At 38.1% G+C, this 26,907-nt stretch overlaps 5 protein-coding genes across 5 annotated transcripts in view; 2 read left to right on the forward strand and 3 right to left on the reverse strand.

The window, feature by feature from the left end:
• LOC141594372 (rop guanine nucleotide exchange factor 14-like) overlaps window positions 1-12,579 on the reverse strand; it is a 206,763-nt gene extending 194,184 nt beyond the window's left edge. Inside the window, exon 1 of the mRNA XM_074414445.1 lies at window positions 12,569-12,579. The gene's annotated coding sequence lies outside the window, so the exon portion shown is untranslated. The remainder of the gene's footprint in view (window positions 1-12,568) is intronic.
• Window positions 4,208-5,616, reverse strand: LOC141594415 (glucuronoxylan 4-O-methyltransferase 1). The gene has a single exon (XM_074414463.1). It carries the CDS (start codon window positions 5,188-5,190, stop codon window positions 4,327-4,329), a length of 864 nt encoding a protein of 287 aa, XP_074270564.1. The 5' UTR covers window positions 5,191-5,616; the 3' UTR covers window positions 4,208-4,326.
• Window positions 5,841-11,957, reverse strand: LOC141594429 (uncharacterized). Its single transcript, XM_074414465.1, has 4 exons — window positions 11,405-11,957; window positions 9,330-9,383; window positions 8,450-8,575; window positions 5,841-6,391 (listed from the first exon to the last, which is right to left on the reverse strand). The coding sequence occupies exons 1-4, from the start codon at window positions 11,825-11,827 to the stop codon at window positions 6,212-6,214; spliced, it is 783 nt and encodes a 260-aa protein (XP_074270566.1). The 5' UTR covers window positions 11,828-11,957; the 3' UTR covers window positions 5,841-6,211.
• A 1,699-nt stretch (window positions 12,580-14,278) lies between the features above and the next one.
• LOC141594467 (protein root UVB sensitive 1, chloroplastic) lies at window positions 14,279-22,105 on the forward strand. Its single transcript, XM_074414485.1, has 8 exons — window positions 14,279-14,476; window positions 15,099-16,144; window positions 16,439-16,714; window positions 17,609-17,665; window positions 17,772-17,970; window positions 18,220-18,335; window positions 20,606-20,779; window positions 21,174-22,105. The coding sequence occupies exons 2-8, from the start codon at window positions 15,278-15,280 to the stop codon at window positions 21,456-21,458; spliced, it is 1,974 nt and encodes a 657-aa protein (XP_074270586.1). The 5' UTR covers window positions 14,279-14,476; window positions 15,099-15,277; the 3' UTR covers window positions 21,459-22,105.
• A 2,163-nt stretch (window positions 22,106-24,268) lies between these two features.
• On the forward strand, window positions 24,269-26,801 carry LOC141594266 (lysine-specific demethylase JMJ32). Its single transcript, XM_074414394.1, has 4 exons — window positions 24,269-25,246; window positions 25,513-25,688; window positions 26,163-26,221; window positions 26,311-26,801. Exons 1-4 carry the CDS (start codon window positions 24,557-24,559, stop codon window positions 26,379-26,381), a joined length of 996 nt encoding a protein of 331 aa, XP_074270495.1. The 5' UTR covers window positions 24,269-24,556; the 3' UTR covers window positions 26,382-26,801.
• Window positions 26,802-26,907: the final 106 nt, after the last annotated feature.

Below are 26,907 nucleotides of genomic sequence, written 5' to 3' on the forward strand. Positions count from 1 at the left end.
TACAAAACATAAGAAAAATAAAAAATGGAAAAATTAGTTTGCTTTTCTATGTATACTTTAGGTGTTATTTTTTGGAATAAAATTGAAAATTAGGGTGAATATAATAGTTATATATATGAAAAATTCTATTACAAATTCTCTCCAAATTTTATGAATGAAAGAAAAATAAAAAATATGGTACATAACTACAGAGTATATATAGTAATGATGAAAGGAAAGTTAAAAGGTCATTTCATTAAATAAAGGAAATAATGGTTAAATAAATAACAAAAATTCTGAGAGGAGATCAATGGTTTATAATTTTTTTTCTTTCTTTTTTGAGTTTATACCTTATATTTTTTTAAATTTTTTTACCTTAGATTTTTTAATTTTCTTAAATTGGTAATCCATATCACTTTTTTTTTTTTTTTTTTTTTTTTTACCATGTCACATTAAAATTTGCCACGGCACAATTAAACTTGCATGTCACATTTTTTAGGTTAGCCTTTTAACAAGATTTTATAGATTAAATAAGGAAACTATTAATGAAAATTACGGGTATTAAGTAGTATAAAGAAATCTAAGAAATTTATTAACATATTATATTATAAAAATTAATTAGATAGGAAGAAATTTTAATTAATTTGCTGGGTGTTAAGTATTATGAAGAGTTTTAATCAATTTATTATAATGTTTAATTAAAAAATGAATTAAATAGGAAAAAGTGTTAATAAAAATGGTGGGTGCATGTTAAGTAATATGAAAAGTTTTAATTTATTAACATGTTTTATTACCAAAATTTCAATTAAAATGTCAATTTTAATTATAAATTATGACATTTATTAACATGTTTTATCACAAAAGTTCAATTAAACTGTCAATATTGATTATAAATTATGAGATTTTGATGTAAATTTGTAAGAGTTATCTAAAATAAATTAATTTATAGAAAAATGAATTAAATATATAAAATGAGACAATTACGTGGCAATGAGTTTTGATGCTCACATTTACGTGGCATTTTTGGATCCTACGTGGTTTTGTCTACGTGACGTTTATTAGTCATTTTAGGGTAACCTTTTAATTATATTTTATAGATAAGACATACTTTGTAACCTTTGATCATCATCTTAATATAAATTATTCCCTTTTTACTCCAATAATTATTTCTAAAGCTTTATCCAGCAAATTTGCCAAGACTTAAATAATAAAAAAATTCATCATCAACAAGAAATAATGTTCGTATTCTAAAGGTAATTTCATTTTGATTTTCTTATAAAAGTTCCATTAGAAAAATAAAGTGGTATAGTTGTTCGACTACTTGTACACCCAAATATCGGAAAATTAATAGTTTCAGGCTTATCAAAAGTTTGTGCTAAAAGTATTTGAAGGGTATTATTTACTTTAATAATATACTCCCTCCCATCCAATCCAAACTATCCATTCACTTTTTAAAGTCAACTTTATTAAATATTGACCTCAATTAAACAAAGCAAAATTTTAAATTTTTTTACCTAAAATTTGCGTATTCACGTTTGTTATAAAAAGGGGTTTCGGAAAATTATAATTTCGACCAAAAAACGTAATATATAAATGAAGAAAAACGTTGTCAAAGTGTCGTCTCGTAGACCGTGAAAAGTCAAATGGGTAGTTTGGATTGGATTGGAGGTAGTATTAATTTATTTATTTTACTAAATACAAAAAATAAAATTTATGGATTCAACATTAAATTATATATATATGTTGGCAAACTAATTGTGAAGTGTTGACTTGGTGGTGAATGGTCATGTTTTTGGTTGGTACTTGGTATGTTAATAATTTGTATTGGTATATTGTTTGCATACTCTCTCCTACTTGCTCTAGGCGTCTAGAGAATGAGACACTTGAAGATCAGCTTCGGTACTCGGAATTGACTAGAGACATTTCACAATTGGTGGATCAATTGGATTGTTTTCTAGTCGTGGAAACCTCTCTCTAACTTTCCTCTTTCTCATTTTCCCCAAAAAACCCTAAAACTAAGTCTCGTCTGCTCTGCCGCCTCCTCTGACCACACACCGCCCTCCCTGACCGCCCTTCTAATCACCGGAGATGAGGCTGTCCCATGGCCTATCTCCGGTGATTGATCGCACCCCATCGCTGTCTCCTTCCCCTTTGTTTGTACCTCAACTTTCGTCCTCTTGACGGCGTTCGGTTCTAATTGGACCGTCCGATGGTCTTTTTGGCTGTCTACCTGGTTTGTTCTTCTGTCTTTTCCGCACCTACGATTCTCTGTCCTGTCATTGAAAGCCTCACATGCAACCTAGGGATTGCTCCTCTTCCCCTCGCCCCTTTTTCCGGGACGAGTTCGTGTTTGTTGCCGTGTCTTTTATGGTTGATCTAGTTGCATGTAGACCGATGGTCCTGGGGAGTTTTGTATGGTGTTGGGTCTTGATTTTGGTGTGTTTGGTGTCAGTGGGATCGGTTTTGTCGGATTGGGGTTTAATTAGTCCGTTGGTTCCGTCAGTGTCTTTGGTCTGTGGTCTTGGGTGGGATTGTTGTTTTGTGATAAGCGTGGTATGGTGGTGTGGGGCTGCTGGGTTTTGGGCGGGGTTGTTGGTTCGGATCGGATGCGGTGGGATCCGCTTTCATTTAATGTTGAAGTCGTGTTTGTGGAGTTTTTTTCTTAAGTTGTTCCTTTTAATAAACACCTGGTGGTTTGGAGTGCCCTGTCCCCTCCCCCACGAGTTAATTTCTACGATTGGTATTTTGTATCGGGTCTGTGTTGAGCCTAGGTCTCCGGGGTCTCCTGAGATGATTTTGGTTAGAGGGATGTCGAAGTGGTTTGTTCCTGTTGTACCCACCTTTATACTCGATTTTATTGGATACGAGGTTCTTGTCAGCGGGGGTTGTGGTCCAAAGTGTAGGAGATTAGTCTACTTTGGAGTCAGATTTCAGTTTCAGTGGTTTGCTTTCCGCCTTTTCTTTCTACGTCCTAGTGACGTAAGTGCACTTTGTTCTCTCTCGTTGGGTCAAGGAGTTCGTGGGTTTCCAGATAAAGTGTATCACAGTGAAGGAGATGAATCTCCAAGACGCTTTATTGGGTCTTGTTGTAGGTATTTCTCTGAAGCTGTATCGACTAAGGCGAGTAAGGGTAATTTTATGGGGGTTCGTTGGTTTCCAGAGGAAGATTATCATAACCAAGGAGATGAATCTCCGAGACCCTTTTTTGGGCCTTGTTGCAGGTATTTCTCCGAACATCAATCAAGACTAGCAAAGATGGATGTTTTCCTATGGACAACGCTACTCGTCCTTTGAAGATTGTTGTGTATTTCGAGTTTGAAGTTCGTGTTCAGACATCCGTCGTACGCCATCAACACGTTATAGATAGCCGATGCAATTACCTTGTTGTTTTAGGTTATGTTATTAGTGGTTCTTTGAGGTTTTATGTTGTAGTTATAGGTATGGCCTATGAGCCATACCACTAGAATGTAAAACATTTTCTTTACAAAAAAAAAAAAAAAAAAAAAAAAAAAAAAAAAAACTCTCTCCTACTTTATGTGTCACGCTCCTATTTTCTGGGGTTACAAACAGTGGGATTCATTCAATTTCATATGTTGGAGGCATAGAAATAAGGACATTTTTCTGTTTGATCAAAAGATGTGTTTTCTAGGTGACACTTTTATCTCGATTTATTGGGATTGACAACTACCCTTAAGTAAGAGTGATCCACTAGTCAAGGTGTACAACTTTCATCATGTTAACTACATTAATGGTGGAGCTAAGAGTCTCATTCCGTATCATCGTAATTGCAAAATACACTACAATGATTATGTACGTTTTTATACTTATTAATGGTGTTTTACCATAAAGTTAAAGGTCTGCTTTTTGTTTGACTGTTTCAAATCGTGGTATTTGCTGCAGGAATAGAGAAATGCAGGTGATCAATTGGAAATTCGAAGACGATTGATAATAAGATCTGAGCATATAGATTTGCAGCTGAAGCTTAATTGTTTTTTTTTGTCTTAGAAAAATCTTCTACCATGTTAATATTGGGTTTAGATACAGTTTACTACAGTTTACGGACACAATGTATAGATGTATATTGATGTTTAGGGATATGCATGGCTAATGTGGCTGGGCTTTATGTATCTGTTGGCTAGCTCTTTAATGCTTAGGCTTATGATTAAAATCTCCAAGGCTAAAAGGTCTTGGAAGTTATAAAATACGTAATACTGATGAGGTGATGAAACGGGAAACATAATGATGTTCGTTATTAACTACTGAGTTACATGTAACAATTACGTTTAAAATATGTGGACGTATCCAACAAAAAAATCACCAAAAATCGATTCAAAAAATATATAAAAACTAAGGACAAAAAGGCCTCCCATCCTCATTCTTGTGACTTGGTATAGTAAAATGCCTTAACCTCCCTTCTTGTTTCTTCATATACCCTTCACACAAAAACTCTTTAGAGAACTTGTCCTCTACATCTCTATTAACATCATGAACAAACACATCCGTCTCACCATCCTCTCTATTCCGAGCAATCATTCCGGCTGTATAAATCGCGGTCATTCTACCCGGGGCCTCATCATAGTACCCTGTTGGTGCATCCACCATGATCAAATCCCACTTAGTTTCATACACAATTTCGGGTAAACCCTTTAAGGCAAGTGAACACATAGAATGTCTCGGATCGCTGATTAACGTGCATTCCGGCCCTTTACCTACTTCCATCAAATTACTAGCTTGATTAACCTTACTGTCGTAAGTTACGTGGTAAGATTCCAACATTGGAAACCGATGTTTGATTTGCTTAATCCATGCTTCGTCTTCTTCTAGGAAAATGGTTCGTCCACCATAGTTTAACGCGGTCCACATTAGGCTATCATGGCCTAAACCGAAAACTAAGAAGTTACAAGGTGACTTCTTCTGTAAGACTTTAGAGGACACTGATATTTCCTTGCTTGTTTGTTGTGGGGTAATGCTTGAGGTTGAGTAATGTATAAGAGCTTGAGAAAGGGAAGGCGGGATTTTAGTGCATGTCGATGCACAAGCGTCTTCCCTCGAGTCTTTCTTGCTAGTTCTATGGGAAGTGTTCGAGGAAGAAGGGGTTGAATCGGAATTTGAGTAGTTTGTTCTTAAGACGAGGAGGAGGACGAAAGCAACAGTGACTCCCGTAAAAATGAGCTTGATATTAAGAGGATACTGAGGTTTTGGCCTACTCATGGTTAGATCAAATAAGTTGAAGAAGAGATTGTTGATTTCAATGGGTTTAATGTTACCAGAAGTGGGACTGAGGAGTATATATGGCCTATGGGGATCATCTTGGGATGCGGCCGAACTCCGAATACGGAAAAGAAATGATGCGGAAGGTGGAACAAATATTGGTACTATGATGAAGACAATACAGCAAACTTTGATTTACTGTGAAGCAAGAAGGTTGAAGTTTCAAGTTTGGTAGATTTGCAGGTTTGGTGAGATTTCTTAATTAACATGACAAATTCTAATTAAACATTGGACTGAATGACTGATAGTCTGATAGTTATTTCTTAATTAACATGACTTTGCTTAAGACAGATAATACCGTCTTAAGAAAGACTGACTAGCTGATTAATTATATGACAAGTTAGTTGCATTTCAAGCAGTAACTTTGAAGGAAACTTCACTTTCAGTTAGTCATGGGTCACTTGAATTATTGGTGAAATTCATTCACTATCATATTACCTCCATGTACTATAAAAAGGACCCCGATAAGAAAAAAAAAAGACGACCAGCTACTAATCTGAAGACGATTCCTTAACGATGGAGGAGAGTCGACAGCAGCAATCAAAAGAAAACTGCAGCTGAAAAAAAAAATTACAGAATACACTTACATTAGATGATCTTGACAATCAGATGAGAAAAGTTTGAGCTATATACAATGGCAATGTTTAGGGGGCCATTTTCACCAAAAACATCGTTACAAGTTACCATCCAGGCTTTCTGCAATTACTGGAGACTGAAATAATGTCAAAAGGAGGGAGCAACGGTGTTATAATATCGGTGTCAACACGAGAACCATTTATTCTAGGAATAGATATTGGACTCGATATATATAACAAAAGGTTAACTTCTTATAGTAGTGTATGGATGACTGACGATAATCCCACAAAAGAAATGATGCTACTGTACCTTCTTCAATTTCCGTGTTTTCCCAATTTGCTAGTGTATCACGGCTTCACCATATGACCATTTTCTCCTACTGGAATTACTTTTCCTCAAAGTCTACGTCTATAAATTCAGGCTGAGACTTAGAGCGAGTAGAGTTCTTGTTGCCTTCTGAAAAACCACCCCCTTGTGGCTGCCACACAATATTGCCACAACCAGTACACTGTATCATACTGTTCTTGTTACCGATAAAATTTCTCTTGCATGATGGGCAAGCACCCTGTGGAAGAAATTGGTTCAGAGCGGTAGAGCACAAAACAGGGAAATAGAAAAGTTAGCAAAAAGGGACCAATACGATAAATTTCATTCAGCTGTACTAATCTCTACTTTTACTAATTCAAAATCCAGATAATTACACCACTTATTAACGAGTAGACGGAACAAATTCAAGAAGGAAAAATAAAAGAAACAAAGAAGGGTATTCGAGCAATGTCAAAGACCACCAAAGCCTGCGTTGACAAATTTTAACAATGATCTACTGCTACTTGTAAGAATTGTAATGATACCACTTTATCTCTCTTGTTTCCCTATAAACCGTTAGTCTCTAAACACAACTCTGTTTCAGAAAAAAAGTAACCTCTATGGCTCTAACACCACGAGAACTAAAGTTACCACAACACTACTAATTACGCCTAACCCTAACTTGATGTTGATGTCGATACAAATTACAAATTACAAATCATCTACTTTTAGTGCAAGGACGTCAATAAATAGATGATTTTGTACTAGAATAGAACGAAATCCTTACTCTGGAAGAAATCAGATTTTTAAACCAAAAATAGTTTTGAGACGAAGGCAGTAACATATATATGTACTCACCTTAAGAATAAGCCATTTGGCTTAGAATGTAATTGCATAGCAAATAAAGCACGACTACCAAAATTTAAGTAATGAGGTGCTGATAAGTAGCTATCAAGCCTCCCAATGCTATATATCCATCACCTAACTGCTAATAACATGCCATGCTCACAGGACATCTTATTCTGTTTCGTATGCAACTCTAAGGGAAAGTAATTGCCATTTGGCTTAGAACGTAATTGCATAGCAAATAAAGCATGACTACCAAAATTTAAGTAATGAGGTGCTGACAAGTAGCTATCAAGCCTTCCAATGCTATATATCCATCACCTAACTGCTAATAACATGCCATGCTCACAGGACATCTTATTCTGTTTCATATGCAACTCAAAGGGAAAGTAATTTGTAAACTAAAAGAAGCTTATTCGGTCATGAAATCAGTGAAGAAAAAAACGATTGTGTTCTGGAAAAATAGAAAGACGAGGAATATTATTGAAGAAACTTTTGTCACCACCTCCATAATGCGTTAGTCCCAAAACAAAGAAAAATAACAAAAAAAATTAGCAAAAGAGACTAGGAGAGTAAATGAAGTGGGGTAAGAAATTGAAAGAGATAGAAGTATGAGATAACCCTTAGGAAAAGTGTATTTCCTCTCAACTATCTAAATGAGTTGGTTCGAATGTGACAGTAGAACCAAATAAGAGATTAAGAGTTCAAAGTCTTCAAACCTATTGTACCGGAACGTCTAAACCACCCCTCTCTGTTTCTACTCAAAAAAAAAATAAGCGTAGAAGAACAAAACTTACCAGCTGCATAGCCTTGCAAGGCCGTCTCACTCCCAACCCCTGAGTGGCCCTGACCCTTAATTTCAAAAAGCCTCTAGGCAGGCAGACCAGGTGTGAGCCAAAATGCCTCCGAAACCCCAAGGTGGCATGAACAACGTGGATGACAAAACTGTTGAAGCGCACATAGTGAAGCGCCAAAGGCACAAATAAATCCATTTTTTTTCCTTATCTGCCTTTCAAACTTTTAATTCAACTTTCTCATTCCTTATATATCGTTTTCAGTTTTCACCTCTTAAATGAAAGCCTTCACTTAAACAAAAGAAGGTTCAAATTGGCACGCAATACTATACAAAATAATAAATCTACTACCAGTATATCTCAAGTCTCGTTTCATGAGGTGTGCCCCTGCGTCTCCGCTCTTTTGCTTGCTACAGGCCCTCATCACCTCAGTCTTAGACTCTTAGTAAGTGTTATTCATTCTTTTAGAAACTAGAACTTGTAAGTGAAATGGAGCCTAAATGCAAAATGCAAATCCTTGAGAGATATGTGACCTCACTGACTGACGGAGTTCAACAAGCAGGAAACTAAGAATAGATACAGGTCATGTTACACCCTTCCTAAGAACTTAAACGAAACAATCACAGAACTCCACAAATTATACGATAATTAAATAGCTGAAACAGAAGTGTGTTTACCTTTACAACCACTTTATTAGCGAGAGTGTTTAGAAGAAGAGGCCCAGCAATTGGCAGTACCCAAGTTGCAAGTATCAGACACCGAAACAGCCATCCAGACAACGCAAACCACAAGAAGAAGAGTGTCTGAGACAGAAATGAATTTGACAGGTTAGTTAGAGTTAAAATTCAGTGAACAAAACAATTAGTCTATGTTACAACCTTCAGATGCTTCAATCTGTAAAGAGTGAGAAAAAAAAATGACCAAGCATTCAAGCATCACTAGAACAGCTATAAGCCAGAAAACTGTTTACAGATGGTTCACTATGTTTCTTTTCAAGGGAATGTAAACATAATCTAATGAAACAACTTGAGATAATGTGAAAGAAGTAAGAGAATAATTGAAAATTGAGTCACCTGCTGACTAATAAAACAATGATTAAGTTAAAGAGCTAGCACAAAGAACAGTTTACAAGTCACAATTTCCACGAACAGAGAAAAAAAATTATATACATTCCACTGGAAATTAAACAGATCACATATGTGCCTCTGGTCTGAATTGGTTTCTAGGTACCTGGGTATGGCAAGAAAGATGAACAACACCACGGAATCTACCATTGAGCAATCATTTAAGCAAATGTTCAAATGAACAGCTAGTCTAAAGGTTAGAGAGCACATAATCTCATGTTCAAAAATGATGACTGAATGGACTTTCTTTTCTCCTCTCGTGATAATTAAAAACCAGAAAACAATAGACGAAAAACAAATGAAGAATTTAGAAGATAGCTAAATTTAGGCTAACTTGAGCTTTTATTTTTGAGTTGTCACCTAAACTAAAGGATAGGAGACAGGAGATAGTGAATGTACACATATAAAGCAAAAAAAAACAAGGATTACTTACAGAAGAGCCCCGTCCAACAGGAGAGTCCAAGAAATCACTGAAAAGCTTCCTATACTGCAAGAATAACAGGTCAATGAATCATGCAATCTTCATTAAATTTAGGAGTAATTAACATCATGTAACATATCATTACAAGAGGAGTATTATTATCAGTAGCACGTAAGGGTGAACTGTTTCTTGTTCGCCTTCCAGAACCCAGCGAACATGTTTCACCCTAGATGAATACCTCACCCCTACCCTAACACACCAAGCTATGTGGAAATCTAGGGCTCACACATTAATGCATAGAAATGCAAAAAAACAATTTTAAGTGATTCGGGCCTTAACCTACTCTGCAGCCAGGCTCAACAATAAAAACTCTCTCACTAGATCAAGTTGAAGGACAACTTGACATACCCTCACACAAGAACACCGACCTAAGAACCCGAGTATACATCTCACTATTGCTATTGTGGCTATCTCCATCTCAAGCTCCGTAGTTGAGATAACCTGGAGAACACTTGTTGCTTGTTGTGGCAGGATCTCTCCCACAACTTTCAACGTGCATCATAGTTCCCTTCATGTAGAGAACCCAATATTCTAGAGTCTAGACTAATGTAGAGTTACATAATATACCTGGTACATTAAATCTACTCATATATGTTATTAATCATCTCTAACATATATATACCTGCTCCACACGTACAACTAACAGCTAACACATTCACTTATCAAATGTAGGTCATCTCCCCTTTTCCATCATTTATAAGAATTCAATTAGGACATCTCACCACAAGTGGAACCTCATAAGTTGTGTAGTCTGATGATGTAGATGTTATCATTGCAATCCTTTGCCACCATTACCATCTAATTCCTACTCTATCTCGAAAACATTGGTCACATGCATATTGATAGGTCCGAATAAAAAATTTACTCTGTTTCAAATGTTGAGTTTTGTTATTAGTTATTAGTTATTACCCCTGTCAAAGAATAAATTAGAAGCGATGAAACTAGGGGACTATTTATATTTTAGTCAGGCAACTTCTCCAAGGGCTTGTTTGGTAGATGCAATGCTTTAATCATGGTATCAAATAAAAGTCCCGACACCAAAACACAACCGTTTTGTAAGGCTTTTGAGTCAACTTGCAACTACATTGAAGGCAATATTGGCTAATATGAAGAGATGATGCCACAACAGCCATCTGTGTGACCATGACCAAAAATGAGATCTAATACTATGACCGACTGACCGTTAGGCAGTGATGGGTTTCCATAGAGTACAAAACTACAAATAAAGTGGAAAACATAGGGAAGTAATAAAGAACACATACATTTTACATCTACTAGTTAACACGTGAATTAAGTCGGAACAATTTTCGATTGTCGCAGACTTAAGCCGTAGTAAGTCCATCAATTTTCCTATTACTACTCCTGCCTGCATACACCTAACCCATTCACATATCAAATGTACTTCACCCTCTTTTCCCCTCATTTATAGGAATTCAATTACGACATCTGACAATCTCATAATCTCATCACAACTGAAACCTCCTAAAAGTTACGTCCTCGTAGATATTATCATTACAATCCTTACACATCAGTACCATCTAATTCCCATTCCATCCATCTCAAAAAGATGCAATGCTTCAATCATATGTAAACATGCTAATAAGACCACTGGTAGCACCAAATTAAGGCCTTGTTCATTTGTACCTAATTCCAGTTCACTTCATTTTTATTCAGTTCAGCATGTTTCTTATCCAATGATTTCGATAAGAAACCTAAATAGCTTCATTCTGTTTAATCCTGAGCTACATTAACAGACATCATCCATCCATTGGTAGCACCTAATTACGTCTTGCTCCTTCGTACTTAATTTCAATTCAATTCAAACTAGTTCCGTTCAATTTAGTTCAGTTCAATTGAGTTCAATCATTCAGTTCAGCGCGCTTCTTATCCAGTAATTTCGATAAGAAATCGAATAGCGAACTAATCTTTTCAATCGCGAGCTACATAAACAATACATCATCCCGCAATTAATTTCACAAAATCGACGAAAACAATCAATATAAATAGAAAGGTAAAAAAACACAAACCCTAGGCAAATTGCGAGAGAAATCAATCGAAAAAGAGCGCCATTTCTGCGAAACCTCGAAATCACGATCAATCTCGCGAGCGCGAATAGAAGCAACTTCAACCGCTGAACCAAACTTTCGAGAAACATCGTAGCGACGGTCGAACCTCTCCGCTGCTTTCTTAGCGTCGTAAACGAGCTGTTCAAAACTGTCATTAGCAGAACGCCAAACATCTCTCCACGTTTCACCGGAGGCCACGCGCTTCTTGAAAGCGTCGAAGTCGCCGCGTTGGAACGCGACTGTAACCGCCGCCGCACGGCGCTGAGAAGTGCGCGGTGGAGAGAGGAAGGAAAGGTTGAGTTTTGTGCGGAAGGGAGGAGAGGTGATAGAGTGTAAGGAGGTGTGCTGCCATTGAAGACTTGTTGATGGTGAAGAAGTCGCCATTGATGAAGTTTGAGAAGAATTTGCCAAGGTTTTCGACGTATATGGATGTGCGTTGGGAAATGTGAACTGTGTATGTGTGTGTTAACGAAATACGAGAGATGTTTTGAGCCACTAGTCTCGCAATTGGAATGAGGGATTTACACTTAGCCGACTGGCACTTGGGGTGAGCCAGTTTTGATCCGGACCCGAACTTCGCACCAAATTTTGGGACACAGTTTATTTAGGTCCGATCTTCATTTAAAGTTTTGGTTTTTAGTTCAGTTCGATCCAAGCTCGATTAGTTAGGTCTGGTCGTCTGGAGTGAATGTAATTTTTTTTGGGACGTGCTAAATCCAACACGCAAAATGCTCTATCCTACACATTTTTTCCGCTTTATTCCGATTTTATCCCTCTCATTTCTCATACACAATTAGAGGACAAATTGTTAAATAAAAAACCCTAAAAATTCCTCCCAAAAAACTACCACCGAATCCCCACCTGCAGCCTCATCAACAACCCTATAAACTGACCGACGATGGAGCTGGGATAGTCCTCGGCGCAGGGGGATGACTGGAGAGGAGGGTCGACGACTATGGAGGCATTGAGGAAAAGGGAAGGGATGGGTCGTGCGCGGGGTGGTCGACGCCGCAGAGTGACCGACGACAGGGTTAGTCGATGGCGAAGGAGTGGTCGTCGTCGGTGTTGGGGATGGGTGGAAGGGATATGGTCGTCGTCGGTGCAGGTGTTGAGGAAGGGGGAAGGGGAAGAATGAGTCGCGTGCGGGGTGGTCAACGCCGTAGGGTGCCCAGCGGTAACGTTGATCGTCGGTGGTCAGGGATGAAGGAGGGTCAACGCCGTAGGGTGGCCAACGGTAGAGGTGGCTACCGGTGGTAATGGTGGTGACTGGTGCGGAGGATTGTGTTGTTTTAATTTTTTTTGTTAAATAATGAAGGGTAATGATGTAAAAAAGAAGCAAAATGTGTAGGACGCGGTAAAATTGTGTGCGGGATTTAACAATTGCGTTTTTTTTTTCAAAACTAAATATTACGGAGTACGAAGTTTATGCATAAGTTTAGGAAATAAATGTGCAATTGTTCTTCAAAAGACAATATAAACTCAATTTCAATCATTATTTAAATTTAATAATAGTTTGATTATTTATTATATTTGATTTAGTAATTTTATTCATTTCTCATATACCCTCCATATCACACCAGCGGTTACATTGACTTTTTCACACTTGTCGAGACACGTTTTGCAACGTGGATATCTTTAGTTACACATTATTAAAAATTATAAAAGTTTGATATTCTTATAGTATTCATGACGATAAATCAAACAAGATCTCACATGACTATATTTTGTCTTATAGATTAAGAATAATATTGAAGATTCACTACGACCATGAATAGTGTCAAGATTCTCAATGTTACCATTGGTATGGTATGGAGGGAGTACCTAATATTAAAAATTATAGTTTTTTTGTTCCATTTTCATCTAAGACCGTACTAAACCGAATATTTTCGGATAAGTCCAATTCAAGAAACTTGTAGGTCCGGTATTCGACCACCAAATTTATCACTTCATTTGAGAATAAATTGTACAACTTTATTAGACGGCTTCTACTATTTTAGCCTACGATGGCTTTAGCAAAACACTATACTTACCACTTAGCTTGTCCATTTATTATACCTCTTAAATCTTAAACCATAATATGTGAACAACGTGCTCGCGAAAAACCCACATACCTTTTATAAGGTTCACAACAGAGTTGGTCAATAGCAGCGGACACCTCGTCCTGTACGTGTTGCAGTGGGCCGCTCAACCTGGCCGAATCTCACGCTTGCCTGCGACTTATATATGTTGGTTATAAGCTCCGCTTTAAGAGCCCGAATCGTACAAATAAATAGATTATCGACCGGATTAGAGCTAGGCTGGCCCACCACCAAGACAAGCCGGTCTAGGGCTCAACCAGGAGAGCTTGGCGATGTCTAGTTCACAATTCAAAGTCTCATACGAAGAAATGAGAAACACAAACTATTATACAAGACGATTTTCAAATTTAGTTTGGCATTGATGACAGCTAATCCGTCACAAAGCATGACTTCTCACAAAAAGGAGAGGACACAGGTGGGACTCCTATGTCTTTCCACTCACTTCTTAATGGGTATTTTATGAGAGGAAACGGTATCCGTCACAAGCTTGTGACGGATATCGCCCGTCTTCAATGAGATTTGTTGGACGATTTTACTGTGAGACTACCCTAATTAAAGTAACCCCAAACCTTCAAAATCAGTACGCATTATAGATAATTGGCAGGCGAGTATTATCGATTTTTTTTTTTTTTTGTGAAATCTCGTGTTCTATAACGAGGATCGAACGTACTTGTGTTAAACATGTACCCGTATACTAAAATTTACCTGTCAATTTACATCGGGCTTCTTTTTATTAGGCCCCAACTTACCGTAAAACGGTCTTATTACTACTGATCTACGGGAGAGTAGTTGGATTGTAAAAAGAAAAACAAAAGGAAAATTAAAACCCAAGAAAATCTGCGAAAAAAACACCATTGTTCACCAATTTTATCCAAGAAAGATACTCCTTCCTCCATTTTTTTCTCACAAATTAGCCTCTTTTGCAATTCTTCCCACTTATATCATTTTCATATAGGTAAGCAGCATGAACTACAAACTGTTTTTTTATCATAATTTTTATTTATATTTACTAATTTGTTTGTTATAATTGTTTATGGCATATGTGATTTTGGAATGTTTGAGTATATGTGATTAAATTGGTTAGGAAGAATAGTAATTCGAGGCGCAATTTTGATTCGGGTCACTCGGAAACAGTCTCTTTGTGTTGCTTTGCTACCCCACAATTTGTGGGAGTCCTTGAGGGACTAGGCAGTTACCCCGCAATTTGCGAGAGCCCTTGACTCTTTGAGGGACTGGGGACAACTGGGTAGTGTTATTTTTTCGAAATATATACTCCCTCCGTCCCGGTCAATTGTTGTCCTTTCGTTTTGGCACAAAGACCAAGGAAAGAGGAGGCCAATAACTAAATGGCAAGTGGAACAAATTGAAGGAGAATGATCAAATTACTTATCAAGTTCATTCTTAAAATAGAAAGTACAACAAATGACTGACACACCCAAAATAGAAAAGGACAACAAATGAGCGGGACAGAGGGAGTAATACATTTGTTAGAGTTCAGTTATTAAAGTTTGTGAAGGTTTGAGCAAGAAGCCAAGTGTTTGTGGTCAAATGCTGAAAGCTTGTGATTATGTGGGCAGGTGAAGAAATCTGATTTGGTCGAGTTTTCGATAATTGATTGTATAAGAAGGGATGATATACAAGGGTAGGATATTCAATGTGACAAGGTAGAATGTTAGATATGTAGGGTTTTGGATTGTGTATCATGGTTTTCTTCTTTTAATTGTTGTTAGCTAGTAAAGATTGTCTCTGAGAGATTATGGGCTGTAGTTGTACATCTTCAGCGTTGCTTGCGGATAGTTCATTGCGATTTACATGGCAATGCAAGGCGACCCCTTGGAGTAGAATCCTAAATGCGCGCATAAATGGACATCAATTTACTTATAAGGGAGAAGTTAATAATTTGACAAAAAGGATTGTGGCAAAAGCGTTTGAGGTGGGTCGTGTTCTTCCTTTGCTTAAACATGAATTATTCCTAGATAGTGGTGACCATGGGAATTTCAACAACAACAACAATGACAACAATAACAACAATAGTGGCGGTGGAAACAACAACGACAATAATGATTTTGATGGCCATGATGACGGTGGGGGTAGTCATGGATTGAATTTGGGGATTCTTGCAATTTTTTGGTCATATCGATTGGCTTCCATGTTTACGTCTAGAGTATGTGATGTTCGCAATAACATGCTTGATGGCTCATTGCCTCCTAGACAGCTAGTGCTATGCCTGTTGTCGTTCTTAGGTTTGCTTGGCTCGTTTCATATGGATTTTGCAAGCGCAATAGGGAGAATAGATGAGAATGACGAGGAGATGAAAGGTGAGGAGGTTGTATGGGAGGTTAAGGGAGGTCAGCGAACTAAACTTATTCCCGACCCTTCAAAAGATGAATTTGTGGTGGTTCCATCATCTTTTAATTCGTCGAGAAAGGAAGATATGGATAATGGAGTTCTTAGCCCTACAGCAGGTCTTCCTAATTTATGGTTACTGAGCAAGGATATTGTATTTCGTCTTATGTTACCAGAAGGTTTTCCTGACAGTGTGACTAGCGATTATTTGGACTATTCTTTGTGGAGAGCGGTTCAGGGCATTGCTAGCCAGATTACTGGGGTTCTTGCCACACAGGTTGGTGTTATTCTTGTATGCCTGTTTAAATCATTGCTATTTCTTTTTAGAAGGTGGGGCCATGTGGGATGCATGCTAAACTTCATGAGTATGAGGTGTCCTGATAAATTTATCCCTAAATTTTCTGTTTGCCGGGTAAGTAGTTTTTAAATTTTCAGCTTTTAGTGGGTAATAGGTATTAGACTACTAGGTATATCACATATGGGTGTGGATTTTAGATAAATTGGGTTGGTCTCACATTATACGAAAATAAGATCGTATCTCTGAAGACTAATTGGTTCCTTTTTTCTGCAGTCTTTGCTGTATGCTGTTGGATTGGGGAAGGGGGCAATTCCAACCGCAGCTGCTATAAGCTGGGTGCTTAAGGATGGAATTGGATATCTGAGCAAGATCGCATTATCAAAGTATGGACGACACTTTGATGTCCACCCAAAGGGTTGGAGGTTATTTGCGGACCTGTTGGAAAATGCCGCATTTGGATTGGAGATATTAACTCCCGCTTTTCCTCATCTCTTTGTCTTCATTGGAGCAACTGCTGGAGCTGGGCGTTCTGCTGCTTCTTTGATCCAGGTATTCTATAGACGTCATTTCTAGATTCATCACAAGTAGGACGTGAACTTCAGTACGAGATAGTGCTAATTTGCAAACGCAACTTCTTGACGGTGTTTAACTGCACACGACAAAAGGAAAAAAAGAAGAGAAAAGGCATTGACAAAATAATTAGAGTGTACTTCTATTTTAAATGCATACTACTGACAGAAATCTTAGCCATTACTCGTCTACAACAAATTCAATTGAATAGTATAAGCCTGATGCTAGTATATTCTCACTGTATAGCTGGAGTTTTTCTGAAATTGAAATTATTTTCGTGTATACATGTAGTTTGCGTGTTTATCATTGTGTGAAGCATTTCAGACCTTTACTGCATTGTTTAGACCATGTTGGTAAAGTACCTGCAACATTTGAAGGTACTGGTTGCCATGATTCATATTGACTTAATGGCGTTATAATCTGTAACCATAGCGTAGAACTTGGTGACTTAGCAGCCACTTTTTGTGTAACCTCTCGATGTAAGTGATACCATTTTGATATGTCTACTATGACCTAGCAAAAAGTAGCTGCGAAATTGCACTATTGTACGTGCCACACACCATATACTATTGCACACTATTAGGGTTTCTGTTAGCACCATGTTATAAATTTGGGCCCTGACACCACACATTGTCTGAGATATTGTGAAGGTTCATCGTGACGGTCACGGCCATAGTTGGAAGTAATATCGGTTCATTTATGGCTTGACAATAAAGATCAGGCTGTCGTAGTTCGACACCAATTTCAAGATTATCTCAGACTGAAATTTAATACCATGGTTATGGGGATCACAACCGGTACCATAATTTAATCCCATGACATATTCTGTTTATTACGTGCTAAAGGTAGCTGACAATTGACATGGTCTTGCAGGCTGCCACAAGGAGCTGTTTCTATGCAGGTTTTGCTGCTAAGAGGAATTTTGCCGAGGTAAACATGTTAATTTGCTGTAAACAAATTAGTTGTTTGATTGGGGGGAGTTTCTTTTACATACCATCACGTATGACCTGCCTTATGGCATTATGAATGATGCCAGGTAATTGCAAAGGGTGAAGCACAAGGAATGGTGAGCAAGTCTATTGGTATCGTGCTTGGGATTGCAATAGCTAATCAGATAGGCTCCTCTACACCACTTGCTCTTGCATGCTTTGGTCTGATAACTTGGGTACACATGTACTGCAATCTGAAGTCATATCAATCCATTCAACTGAGGACTTTCAATCCTTATCGAGCAAGTACATATTTTCCCTCACAATACTCTCACCAAATTTAGTGTAGCGTAATTATGTAGGAAGATGTCAGTTTATGTAGATCTGTTAAGCACTTAAGCATCTATCCATGTGTAGCTATTTTTCTTAGTTAGGATGAAGTCACGACAAATTAAGGGCCACGTGATCTATTGCATAGTCCATGATATTCTCAAAGCTAGGTTTCATTTCACAATCTTGATAATCTCACCATTTCCTAAAACATGCTCTCTGCAGGTTTAGTTTTCAGTGAATACTTGCTAAGTGGCCAGGTACCTTCTGTTAGAGAAGTCAATGACGAGGAACCTCTTTTTCCAGCAATACCTCTTCTTAATCTGAAGCCAATTTCTGAAGTGAGTTTCTTTGTATCTTATTTGTGTTTTCTAATTTCTATAATGGTATCACTTGACAAAATGGATAGCTTAAGAAAGACTCAAAATGCTCTCTGTCCTTGTATATTCCCTATAGATAGTTTTCTTTGCTACTTGAGTTAAAAGTCTTAGATTTGATTAAGGACGCGCATTTGCTCTTGTAATTGAACTCTTTTAGAGATGGATAGATGCCCAATCCCCGTGATGCTCGGACTCTTCACTTGACCCTGAGGATCCGGTGGACAGGATCCGGACATGGATCCTTGACGGATCCTTCTTTGAAAAACCGGTGTGAGAGTATTTTGTTTTTACCCTCTGTTTTGTACAGCAGCCCTATATCAGGAGTGATCTTGACATGAATTTAATGCTGTAATAAAGTCTTCATTCATGTTAAACATGAAGAAACTACTTTTCCTTTCTTTTCTTTGTTTTTTTAACTAATAATCAATTTTTTCAGAAAAAAATAAAAATTAGCCGAGTCCAAATTTAAATTTGGATCCTCGTATCCGAGTCCTTGTTTTTGAGATTTCAAGGATCCGATACTCGGATCCGTATCCGTGTTGGATCCTCATATCCAAGTCCGAGCATCACAGCCCAATCCAGCTTCTCTTGTTTGAAGTAAAAGGCGTGAGAGACTGTCTGATCCCTGAGGCCTGCCTATTTGCTCTTGTCTGGTTCTGGTATGCCTATCCTATCCTACTAGGCGCTAGGCTAGGTCTTACTTCTAGATTCAGTGTTAAGAAGAAGAGAGCTGCTCAATCAAAGCACAAGAATGGGGGAATGTTCGAGGCCTTGCAGGGCTTTACCCCGGCTCATTGTTACTGCTCTGATCTTATGAAAATAAACAACAATGTCCTTGGAGATTTGAGTAATTCTACATGTCTTGCAAAGTGAACTGTTCTTTGTTAGGCAAATGACTTGTCCCATCAAATGGTGACGCTTTTATTGTCGATTTTGTGGTCTATAGCATGAACTTTTGTTAATTAGGATATCTGCCTGAAAAATCCAAATACAGTGATTGTTACTTTTTTTTTTAATTATTATTTTCCATATTTCCAATGGAGCCAAAGACTCATTATTCTTTGGTTATGGATTATAATGGAATAAATCAAAATGGCTCACTAAAGTGGCTACGCTTCTTTTTTTTGTGAAGTAGCGGTCCTTCAATGCAGTTCTCGACGCAATTTTCATCTTGGGTCATTCGGAAACAGCCTCTTTGTGTTGCTAACACAAGGGTAAGGCTGCGTACATTCGACCCCCCCTTACCCCGCAATTTGCGGGAGCCATTGAGGCACTGGGGTCATGTTGTTGTATTATTTCTCTGTACGATTTCTGAGGGTTATTGGGAGATTATTTTGGGTTATTGAGGCCTGAGGGTGATGATTTTAATATCAAACCTCAGTGACTGCATTACCTCCCATGTCTGACTTATGAGGTTCTTCACTTTTTTATCCTCGTGGGGCACCTAAGGGAAAATTTTATTTGACTTGAAATCATGAGTACTTGAGTAGCCAACTCAATGTTTATACGGGTCAACGAACTACCTAGAGTGTTTCAATGTTTTTCTTTGCAAATTTCCCAATATAAAGTCAGGGCCCCAACCAATCTTACTATGACTATCATTGTTAAGGGCCCTAACCAGTTTTCCGTTGTTACGTTGTACTATTTGGTAGTTTCCTTTGTCCTAGCCTACGGCTGTTTTGATATAAATTTACTGGCCAGTACCAGCCAGCCACTACCACGCTTTGTAATTCAAGCATTTTGTGATTTGTTATCAATTCTTCTCGTGCAAGTAAAATCGGCTATGGATGTAAGCAATCTGATATAGTAATTGAAAGGTCAAATGAATGAAACCCATTCACAGAATTCTGCTATTTCAACAAGGCAGATGTCAGGCATTGCCATGGACCACATCATAATTTTTTTCCGATTTTCTCTATTGAGATGCTTAAAAATGGAGCTATTTTATCTGAAGCAAGCTTTATACTTGGTCTCATTGGTCTCGTGGTGGTTGTTAAGGTAAGAAATGAACTAAATAATAAGGGCTGGTCTGCTTATTTTAAGGAATCCTCACGTTAAACCGAAATTACTGATTGACCATGTGATCGTGAGGATCCTTCCATCTTTAAATCCTCTAGTGACTCATGAGACGTCTCTCATCCTCTGCAAAGAACTGATAATCCCGCATCTCATATTCTCATAAAGCACTGGTGCCTACTAATTTGTCCTAATGTAAAATTTATTTTCTGCAGCCAGATTCAAATCTGTCTACTGAAGCCAAGAACGCAGCTGCTGAAATTGAAAGGCGACTGGTGTTAGGATCCTCTCTTAGTGAAGTAGTTGAGAATAGGGAGGATGCAGTTGCACTTTTTGATCTATACAAGCACGAAGCCTACATGTTAACTGAGCACAAAGGGAATTTTTTCGTAAGCAACTTCTAACACGACTGCTTTCTAGAATCTAGATGAAAAAAAATACATAGACTACTTCTATTCCCGTTTGCTCTAGGCTTCAGGATTCGGATTGGCTCTACTATGTTAGTCGTTAGACATAATTTCCTCTGTACTCATATTGCTTTTAAGGGCTTTTGTACTGTATTTAATGTGCGTTGTTTCTTAAGGTGTCTTGCTTATGCAACATCACACAAGTTTACTTTCAGAAATGTTTTTCCATATGCTATGAATTAGTCCATGTGGTTGAAATATGTAATTCATTCAAATCTCTTTCGAACTCTTCAAATCTTCAAATGGTGTCTCCTCCTCTTAGTTGCATACTGGTCTCACCGCCTTTTAGTTGCTAATGGGGATTGGCTTGATGCAGGTTATGCTTAAAGAAAATGCTTCACCACAAGATATGCTCAGATCTCTGTACCAAGTGAACTTTCTTTACTGGTTGGAGACTAATGCTGGTATAAGATCAAGAACCGTGTCAGATGATTGTCAACCTGGTGGGAAATTGCAGATATCTCTGGAGTATGCTCAAAGGGAGTTCAACCATGTGAAGCATGATAGTGAGTCAGCAGGTTGGCTTGTTGACGGGCTTATTGCTAGACCTTTATTTCACAGGATTTGTGTTGACAATGTGTCTGCTGTACCTACTAGCTGATTCGAGAACAGAACATTTTGTTATTGGGGTCACGACTCACGAGTAGAACGCTGGTGCTGAAGTTGCAGTTTTGTGGCCTTACCCTTGGCAAACGGGTCATTCAAGTAATGATTAAAATGGGTCATGATTAAATCCGGTCATTACAGGTGATGCTATTGGGGAAGCTCCGGTTTGGGTTGTTTTCGGGTCAGTAGTACTGTAACAGGCTGGGTTATTTTTGGGCAGTGGCTAATTGTTTCAAATTAAGTAATTTCCGATCATTTCAGCCAACATTTTGTCGGTATACTCTTGAGCCAGTGACAGTAGCTTAGGATTGTTTCAACAGCTCATTCCCCGGTTACTTGATTGGCAGAATAGCAGTCGAAAATCAAGAACACTAGCACTAAAGACAACAGTTAAGCAAGTTTTGGTCGGAGCTGATTGTTATGTATCCGACTTTCCCTGTATTTATTTCAGAAGCTACGTATGCAAACCTGCGTTACGCAACTGGCCTACTGACTGTTGTTAGAAGTGGAATTCAGTAGTTCCCCTTTTGGCTGTTTTTCACATTCATAATGTAGACATGAACACTGACGATTTACCTGGGAATGTATCCATTCTTTTGTGATTTATCTGCGACACTTGATTACATGAAGTCTTGTTTGTTCCTTCTTGTTTTCTTTTTTTCGTATATATGGAGAACTGTTTTGTATTCTCAAATCATGCAAACAATCTTGAGGTGCATGTGTGTGGTGGACTGGTGGATGCTTTGCAAGTCGTAACATTTGCACATATTATATTCATTATTATCCGTGGGCAAAATCGTGACTTCTTAACCCGATTGGATTGCCTTAGACTCCGTTTGGCAAGACTTTTCAGATACCTGATTTGGTCAAAGTAGCTTATTTGACCAAAATTTCAGGTACCTTATTTTTTTGTTAGCGTTTGACAAGTAGTTTATTTAACCAAATAAGCTACTTGAAATGAAATGCGCCACCTAGAGAAGAGATTGAGATTTCAGTCACTGATTTGATTGGATTTTCCGTTTTTATCCCTTAAATATATACTATTAAATAATTATCATATCCTTTTACGTCATTTCATCAAAATCATTTACCTTTTTAGTTAGTTTGTCAAACACTTCTTTATATAATCACCTCTTTATCGCTTTAATTTTCAAATTATCTTATCGATACCTTTTCGTTTGCTTAGCTTTTTTAATTTTCAAATTCCTTTTGAGGTTTCAATTTACCTTTTCGCTTAGTTTTAACAAACGAGACTTTCAGGTTTTTAAATTTACCTTTTCAGTTAATTTTAACAAACAGAGCCTTAAGACAGTTAAAACGTGGGACGCTCATAAAAGAAAATAACCATCGCAAGGTTATTAGAAGTTCATTTTATTCTTCTATCTCCATTATTAAAAACAACATCATATGCGAACTACCAAAATTGTAATCTTTTCTTTCGTGTATAAAACAGTTATACACTAAAAATCGTAAAATCGGTCCCCGATTTACATATTCGAGAGTTCGAGGCCCCAAGAGTGCATTCATCATAAAGCAAAAAGCTCTGTATCTCCCGCCTCTCTTCCCTTTCATACTCACACACTGACGTCGCCATCAATTTTACCAGTAATCTCTCTCTCTTTCCTTTGATAATATTTCATCTTTCATTGTTCTGCTGCTAATTATTAAGCTTCAGTTTGGATTTTATTGTGATTTTGGGATGAGTTCATCTTTCATATGTTTGTTTTTAATCGGTTTCTGCGAATTAATGGAACAAAAATAATGATAGTTTATGATAATTTGTGTGTTTTATTTGTTCTAATTTACTCGCTCAGTCTTCTTCATTTGTTTACCTTTGATTAAAATACCTTCCCAAATATTAAGAAGGTAAACAAATGATTGAGACGGAGAGGGGTTCTGTCTATAGGGTCATCTGTAATAATAATGAAAAAAGCTGTCTACTTAATAGAAATAAGTCGCTTTGTATGTTTGATTATTTTGTATGAAGAGTTCAATTCAGGTGGTGGTATCACAACTCAAATTGGGTAATAATGTAATTTGAAAATGGATGTATTAGGTTTTATGTTAATCTTGTCTGAGTTGATTTCTATTTCCAATGGAGTCAATGACGTCCATGTTTTTTGGTTTTCGATTGTGCTTCTTTTGCTATGCAGTAACAGTCATTCAATGCAATTCTCGATGCAGTATACCTCATGCATCGGGGCATCGGGACTATACTGGCATGAAGATAGTTTTGGCACAAAGACCAAGGAAGGAGGATTGGGTCAATTATTAAATGACAAGTGGAACAAATTGAATGTGAATGATCATCAAATTCATTCTTAAAATAGAAAGGACAACAATTCACTGATACACCATAATATGGAAAAGGACAACAAATGACCGGGACAGAGGGAGTACAAGGGTAATAGAGGTAAAATAAGGGGAAGGGGAGGAGATTGGTGGTGAGTGGTGGTCATGGCGTGTGGAAAGGGGGAGGTGACGAGGGAACTATTTCCTTCCTTTATGGATACCCTTACCCTCTCTTCCTCATTTCCACTTTCCTATACCACCGCCGCCACTTTTCTCCCTTGATTTTAGCTATATTATCATGTTAATAGGTACTCCCATCCCAAGCAATTTATTAGGCCAATCCAAGCAAGCTCTCGAGAGTGATTGGGTTTCTGGACCCTTCAAACTGTATCACTATGGCTTATGTTTACTTCATTTTTTTCCCTTATCTCGTCTGTTTTTCTAATGTGGCGTTGTTCATTGTATCTGGATTATTGCTACTTGCCATCTTACCCCTATATATAATTTCTACAGAGGAGTATGTGTCCCGGTGTTTAAGGAGGCCTTCTTTGATGGTATATGCTTGACATTATGTAATGTCTGTTGAAGGGCCATATCAAGTGACTGTCATCTTTACGTTATTTGCTCAGCCAGATAGCTGCACCGCGGGATTCCAACAGTCAATTCCTGAAATTGTTTTATTATTTGTGGGATTTTGAAATATTGGCTTACTGCTTTGATCATGTCACTTTAGCCGTGTCCTGGATTACTTTGGCCTCGTGAATTTGAAATTGTTACACTAGTCTACCCACACAGAGTTAAATGGCTGCAAAGAGGACTTCCAACACAGAGGATATCAGTAAATTATGGGAGGAAGTCAGAGAGCTGAGCCTAGGTACCTCGGCTCAGGTGGAGCGGCTTGACTCACCACCTTCTCCAATCGAATTTTATAGGAACTTTGTTGCTCCTAACAAGCCTTGTATCATATCCAACGCCCTTGAACACTGGACCGCCCTTTCATTGTGGTCTTCTGATGAGTATTTATGCGGGGTGTTAGATTCCTCGGAGGTTTCTGTTCATCTGACTCCAAATGGCCGAGCTGATTCCCTTGTTCCGCATCCTGAAGACCCTTCCTCTCTTTGTTTTGCTTCTGCACATGTCGAACAAATGCCATTTTCTGATGCATTGCCGCTCATTTCGAAACCTAAAAAGAATGCTAACATGGTGGCATACATGCAACAGCAGAATGATTGCTTCCGGTCAGAGTATTCGGTTTTATTCTCAGATTGTGATACACACATTGGTTGGGCGTCTGAAGCTCTAGGCTGTCTACCTGAGGCTGTCAACCTTTGGATTGGCAATCATCTCTCCGAGACTTCCTTCCATAAAGATCATTATGAAAATCTTTATGCGGTTGTTTCTGGGGAGAAACATTTCACTCTTTTGCCACCTACAGATGTTCATCGCCTTTATATTCGTCCATATCCTACTGCACAGTACTCTTACAGTCAGGTATTTTTACTTATCTTAACTTATGCTGATGTTCTCTGATTCATTCCTCGTAAGTTACGGACCTGACCTTACCTAAAACCCGAAATGACTGTATCCAACCTATTCTCGACTCAAACTTTGCTGGACATGAGAATTTGATATTACCTGATGTGAAATGCCGCAACTTGAAGTTACCCCGACCAGAATGATCCGACCCAACCAGAGTGACCTGTTTACTAGACCTACTCTCACGCGTCTGATGCACGAGGTTGAATTTTATTTTGTAGAATAGAAGAGAATTCAGCTTACAACTTGATGATCCAATCAGACATGTGCCATGGTGCAGTGTGAACCCTGATCCATCTCAAGGGATGAAGGAAAGGGAATGGAACAAGTTCCCCTTATATTTTGACGGGCCAAAGCCGTTTGAGTGTACAGTCAAGGCTGGGGAGATGCTGTATCTGTAAGTTTGACCACTTAAAGCTACTTTACGCCTTGACATGTTTCCAAATTTTCATTTCCGCTTGATGGTGCACCTGGTGACATGACTATCTTTTCCCTCCATGTATCTAAGATTCTTAGTTTCGCCCCTGTGCGTTTGATGAACGTCACTTTCGCCATTACAGATACCTCTTGTGTTAGCCTTTGGTCATCCCCTCGTTATCTTCATGTCTCAATGTTGTTTGCTCTCAGTGTACGCTAGAATTTCAAGCCTGCCCGTCTTAGTGCTGTATTTAGTTTCTTGACGCTTCGTGGAATTGATAAATGTAGAAAAATCTATGAACTTCAGAACTTTATGTGGCTTAAGGAACTTGACGTTAGGAGTGACAATTTCCGTCCTTGTGGTCTGTCATCACTGGAAAGAGCCTTTATGTGGCTTAAGGAAGTTATTGTTGTACAATGTCGGATGCCTTAAGCTGAGTTTCGCTTATTGCAGGCCTAGCATGTGGTTTCATTACGTGAAGCAAAGCCCACGCACAATCGCAGTCAATTACTGTAAGTACCTCTGAAAAGAATCGTTTAGTCCTTGAGGAGTTATACTCCTTAGTAAGGTGTATAAGCTAAGCTTCATATTGTTGTTGCAGGGTATGATATGCAGTTTGATATCAAATATGCTTACTTCAACTTTCTGCAATGTCTCAACCCTACTACTTGACCCAAGTGATTCACCACCCCAGCTCCTGAATGTCTCAACTCTAGTGGAAGGAATCGTTTTATCTCGCTCCATTGAGTGTCAAGGCGAACAATCATGGTAACCATTATCCCATAATCGGTCAACACAGCCATTATATTAGCCGTTACACCGTAGGTGCTGCCGGATACTGCCTCAAGACGCTGCCACAAAAACCTTCAACAAACATTTACAAAGCGTATCTCAATTGCAGGTTACAGGTTACTGACTGGGCATTTGTATGACTTATTGGTTGTGTTTTATGCTGTTTCGAGTTTCTATACAGTTAAATATAGGGAATTGCAGGTGAGTCGATTTAATTTTTCACTGAAGCCGTGAAGGGTCAAATTGGACAGTTGAAATTTTTTTTTTGGGTTATAAAAGGACAGTTATTGCGAACAAAAACATCTTACGGTTAAAGATTTTTTTTATTACCTTTTCACTGTTTTGCTGAATTTATCTTTTTTTTTTACAGCAACCTTTTAACTATTTTCTCGGAACGATCAAACAC

This window comes from Silene latifolia, chromosome 1 (genome assembly GCF_048544455.1).
Source record: "Silene latifolia isolate original U9 population chromosome 1, ASM4854445v1, whole genome shotgun sequence".
Lineage (NCBI taxonomy): Eukaryota > Viridiplantae > Streptophyta > Magnoliopsida > Caryophyllales > Caryophyllaceae > Silene > Silene latifolia.

Excerpts from the sequence above, each read along its gene's own strand:
- LOC141594415 (XM_074414463.1), bottom strand. The coding sequence starts at position 5,190 with ATGAGTAGGCCAAAACCTCAGTATCCTCTTAATATCAAGCTCATTTTT.
- LOC141594429 (XM_074414465.1), bottom strand. The coding sequence starts at position 11,827 with ATGGCGACTTCTTCACCATCAACAAGTCTTCAATGGCAGCACACCTCC. Across the intron at positions 9,384-11,404 it reads TCTCTCGCAATTTGCCTAGG|TATAGGAAGCTTTTCAGTGA; the intron begins GTTTGTGTTTTT and ends TTATTCTTGCAG. Across the intron at positions 6,392-8,449 it reads CTAATAAAGTGGTTGTAAAG|GGTGCTTGCCCATCATGCAA; the intron begins GTAAACACACTT and ends TTTCTTCCACAG.
- LOC141594467 (XM_074414485.1), top strand. The coding sequence starts at position 15,278 with ATGGGCTGTAGTTGTACATCTTCAGCGTTGCTTGCGGATAGTTCATTG. Across the intron at positions 16,715-17,608 it reads CTGCTGCTTCTTTGATCCAG|GCTGCCACAAGGAGCTGTTT; the intron begins GTATTCTATAGA and ends ATGGTCTTGCAG. Across the intron at positions 18,336-20,605 it reads ATCTGAAGCCAATTTCTGAA|CCAGATTCAAATCTGTCTAC; the intron begins GTGAGTTTCTTT and ends TATTTTCTGCAG.
- LOC141594266 (XM_074414394.1), top strand. The coding sequence starts at position 24,557 with ATGGCTGCAAAGAGGACTTCCAACACAGAGGATATCAGTAAATTATGG. Across the intron at positions 25,247-25,512 it reads CACAGTACTCTTACAGTCAG|AATAGAAGAGAATTCAGCTT; the intron begins GTATTTTTACTT and ends TTTATTTTGTAG. Across the intron at positions 26,222-26,310 it reads CACAATCGCAGTCAATTACT|GGTATGATATGCAGTTTGAT; the intron begins GTAAGTACCTCT and ends TTGTTGTTGCAG.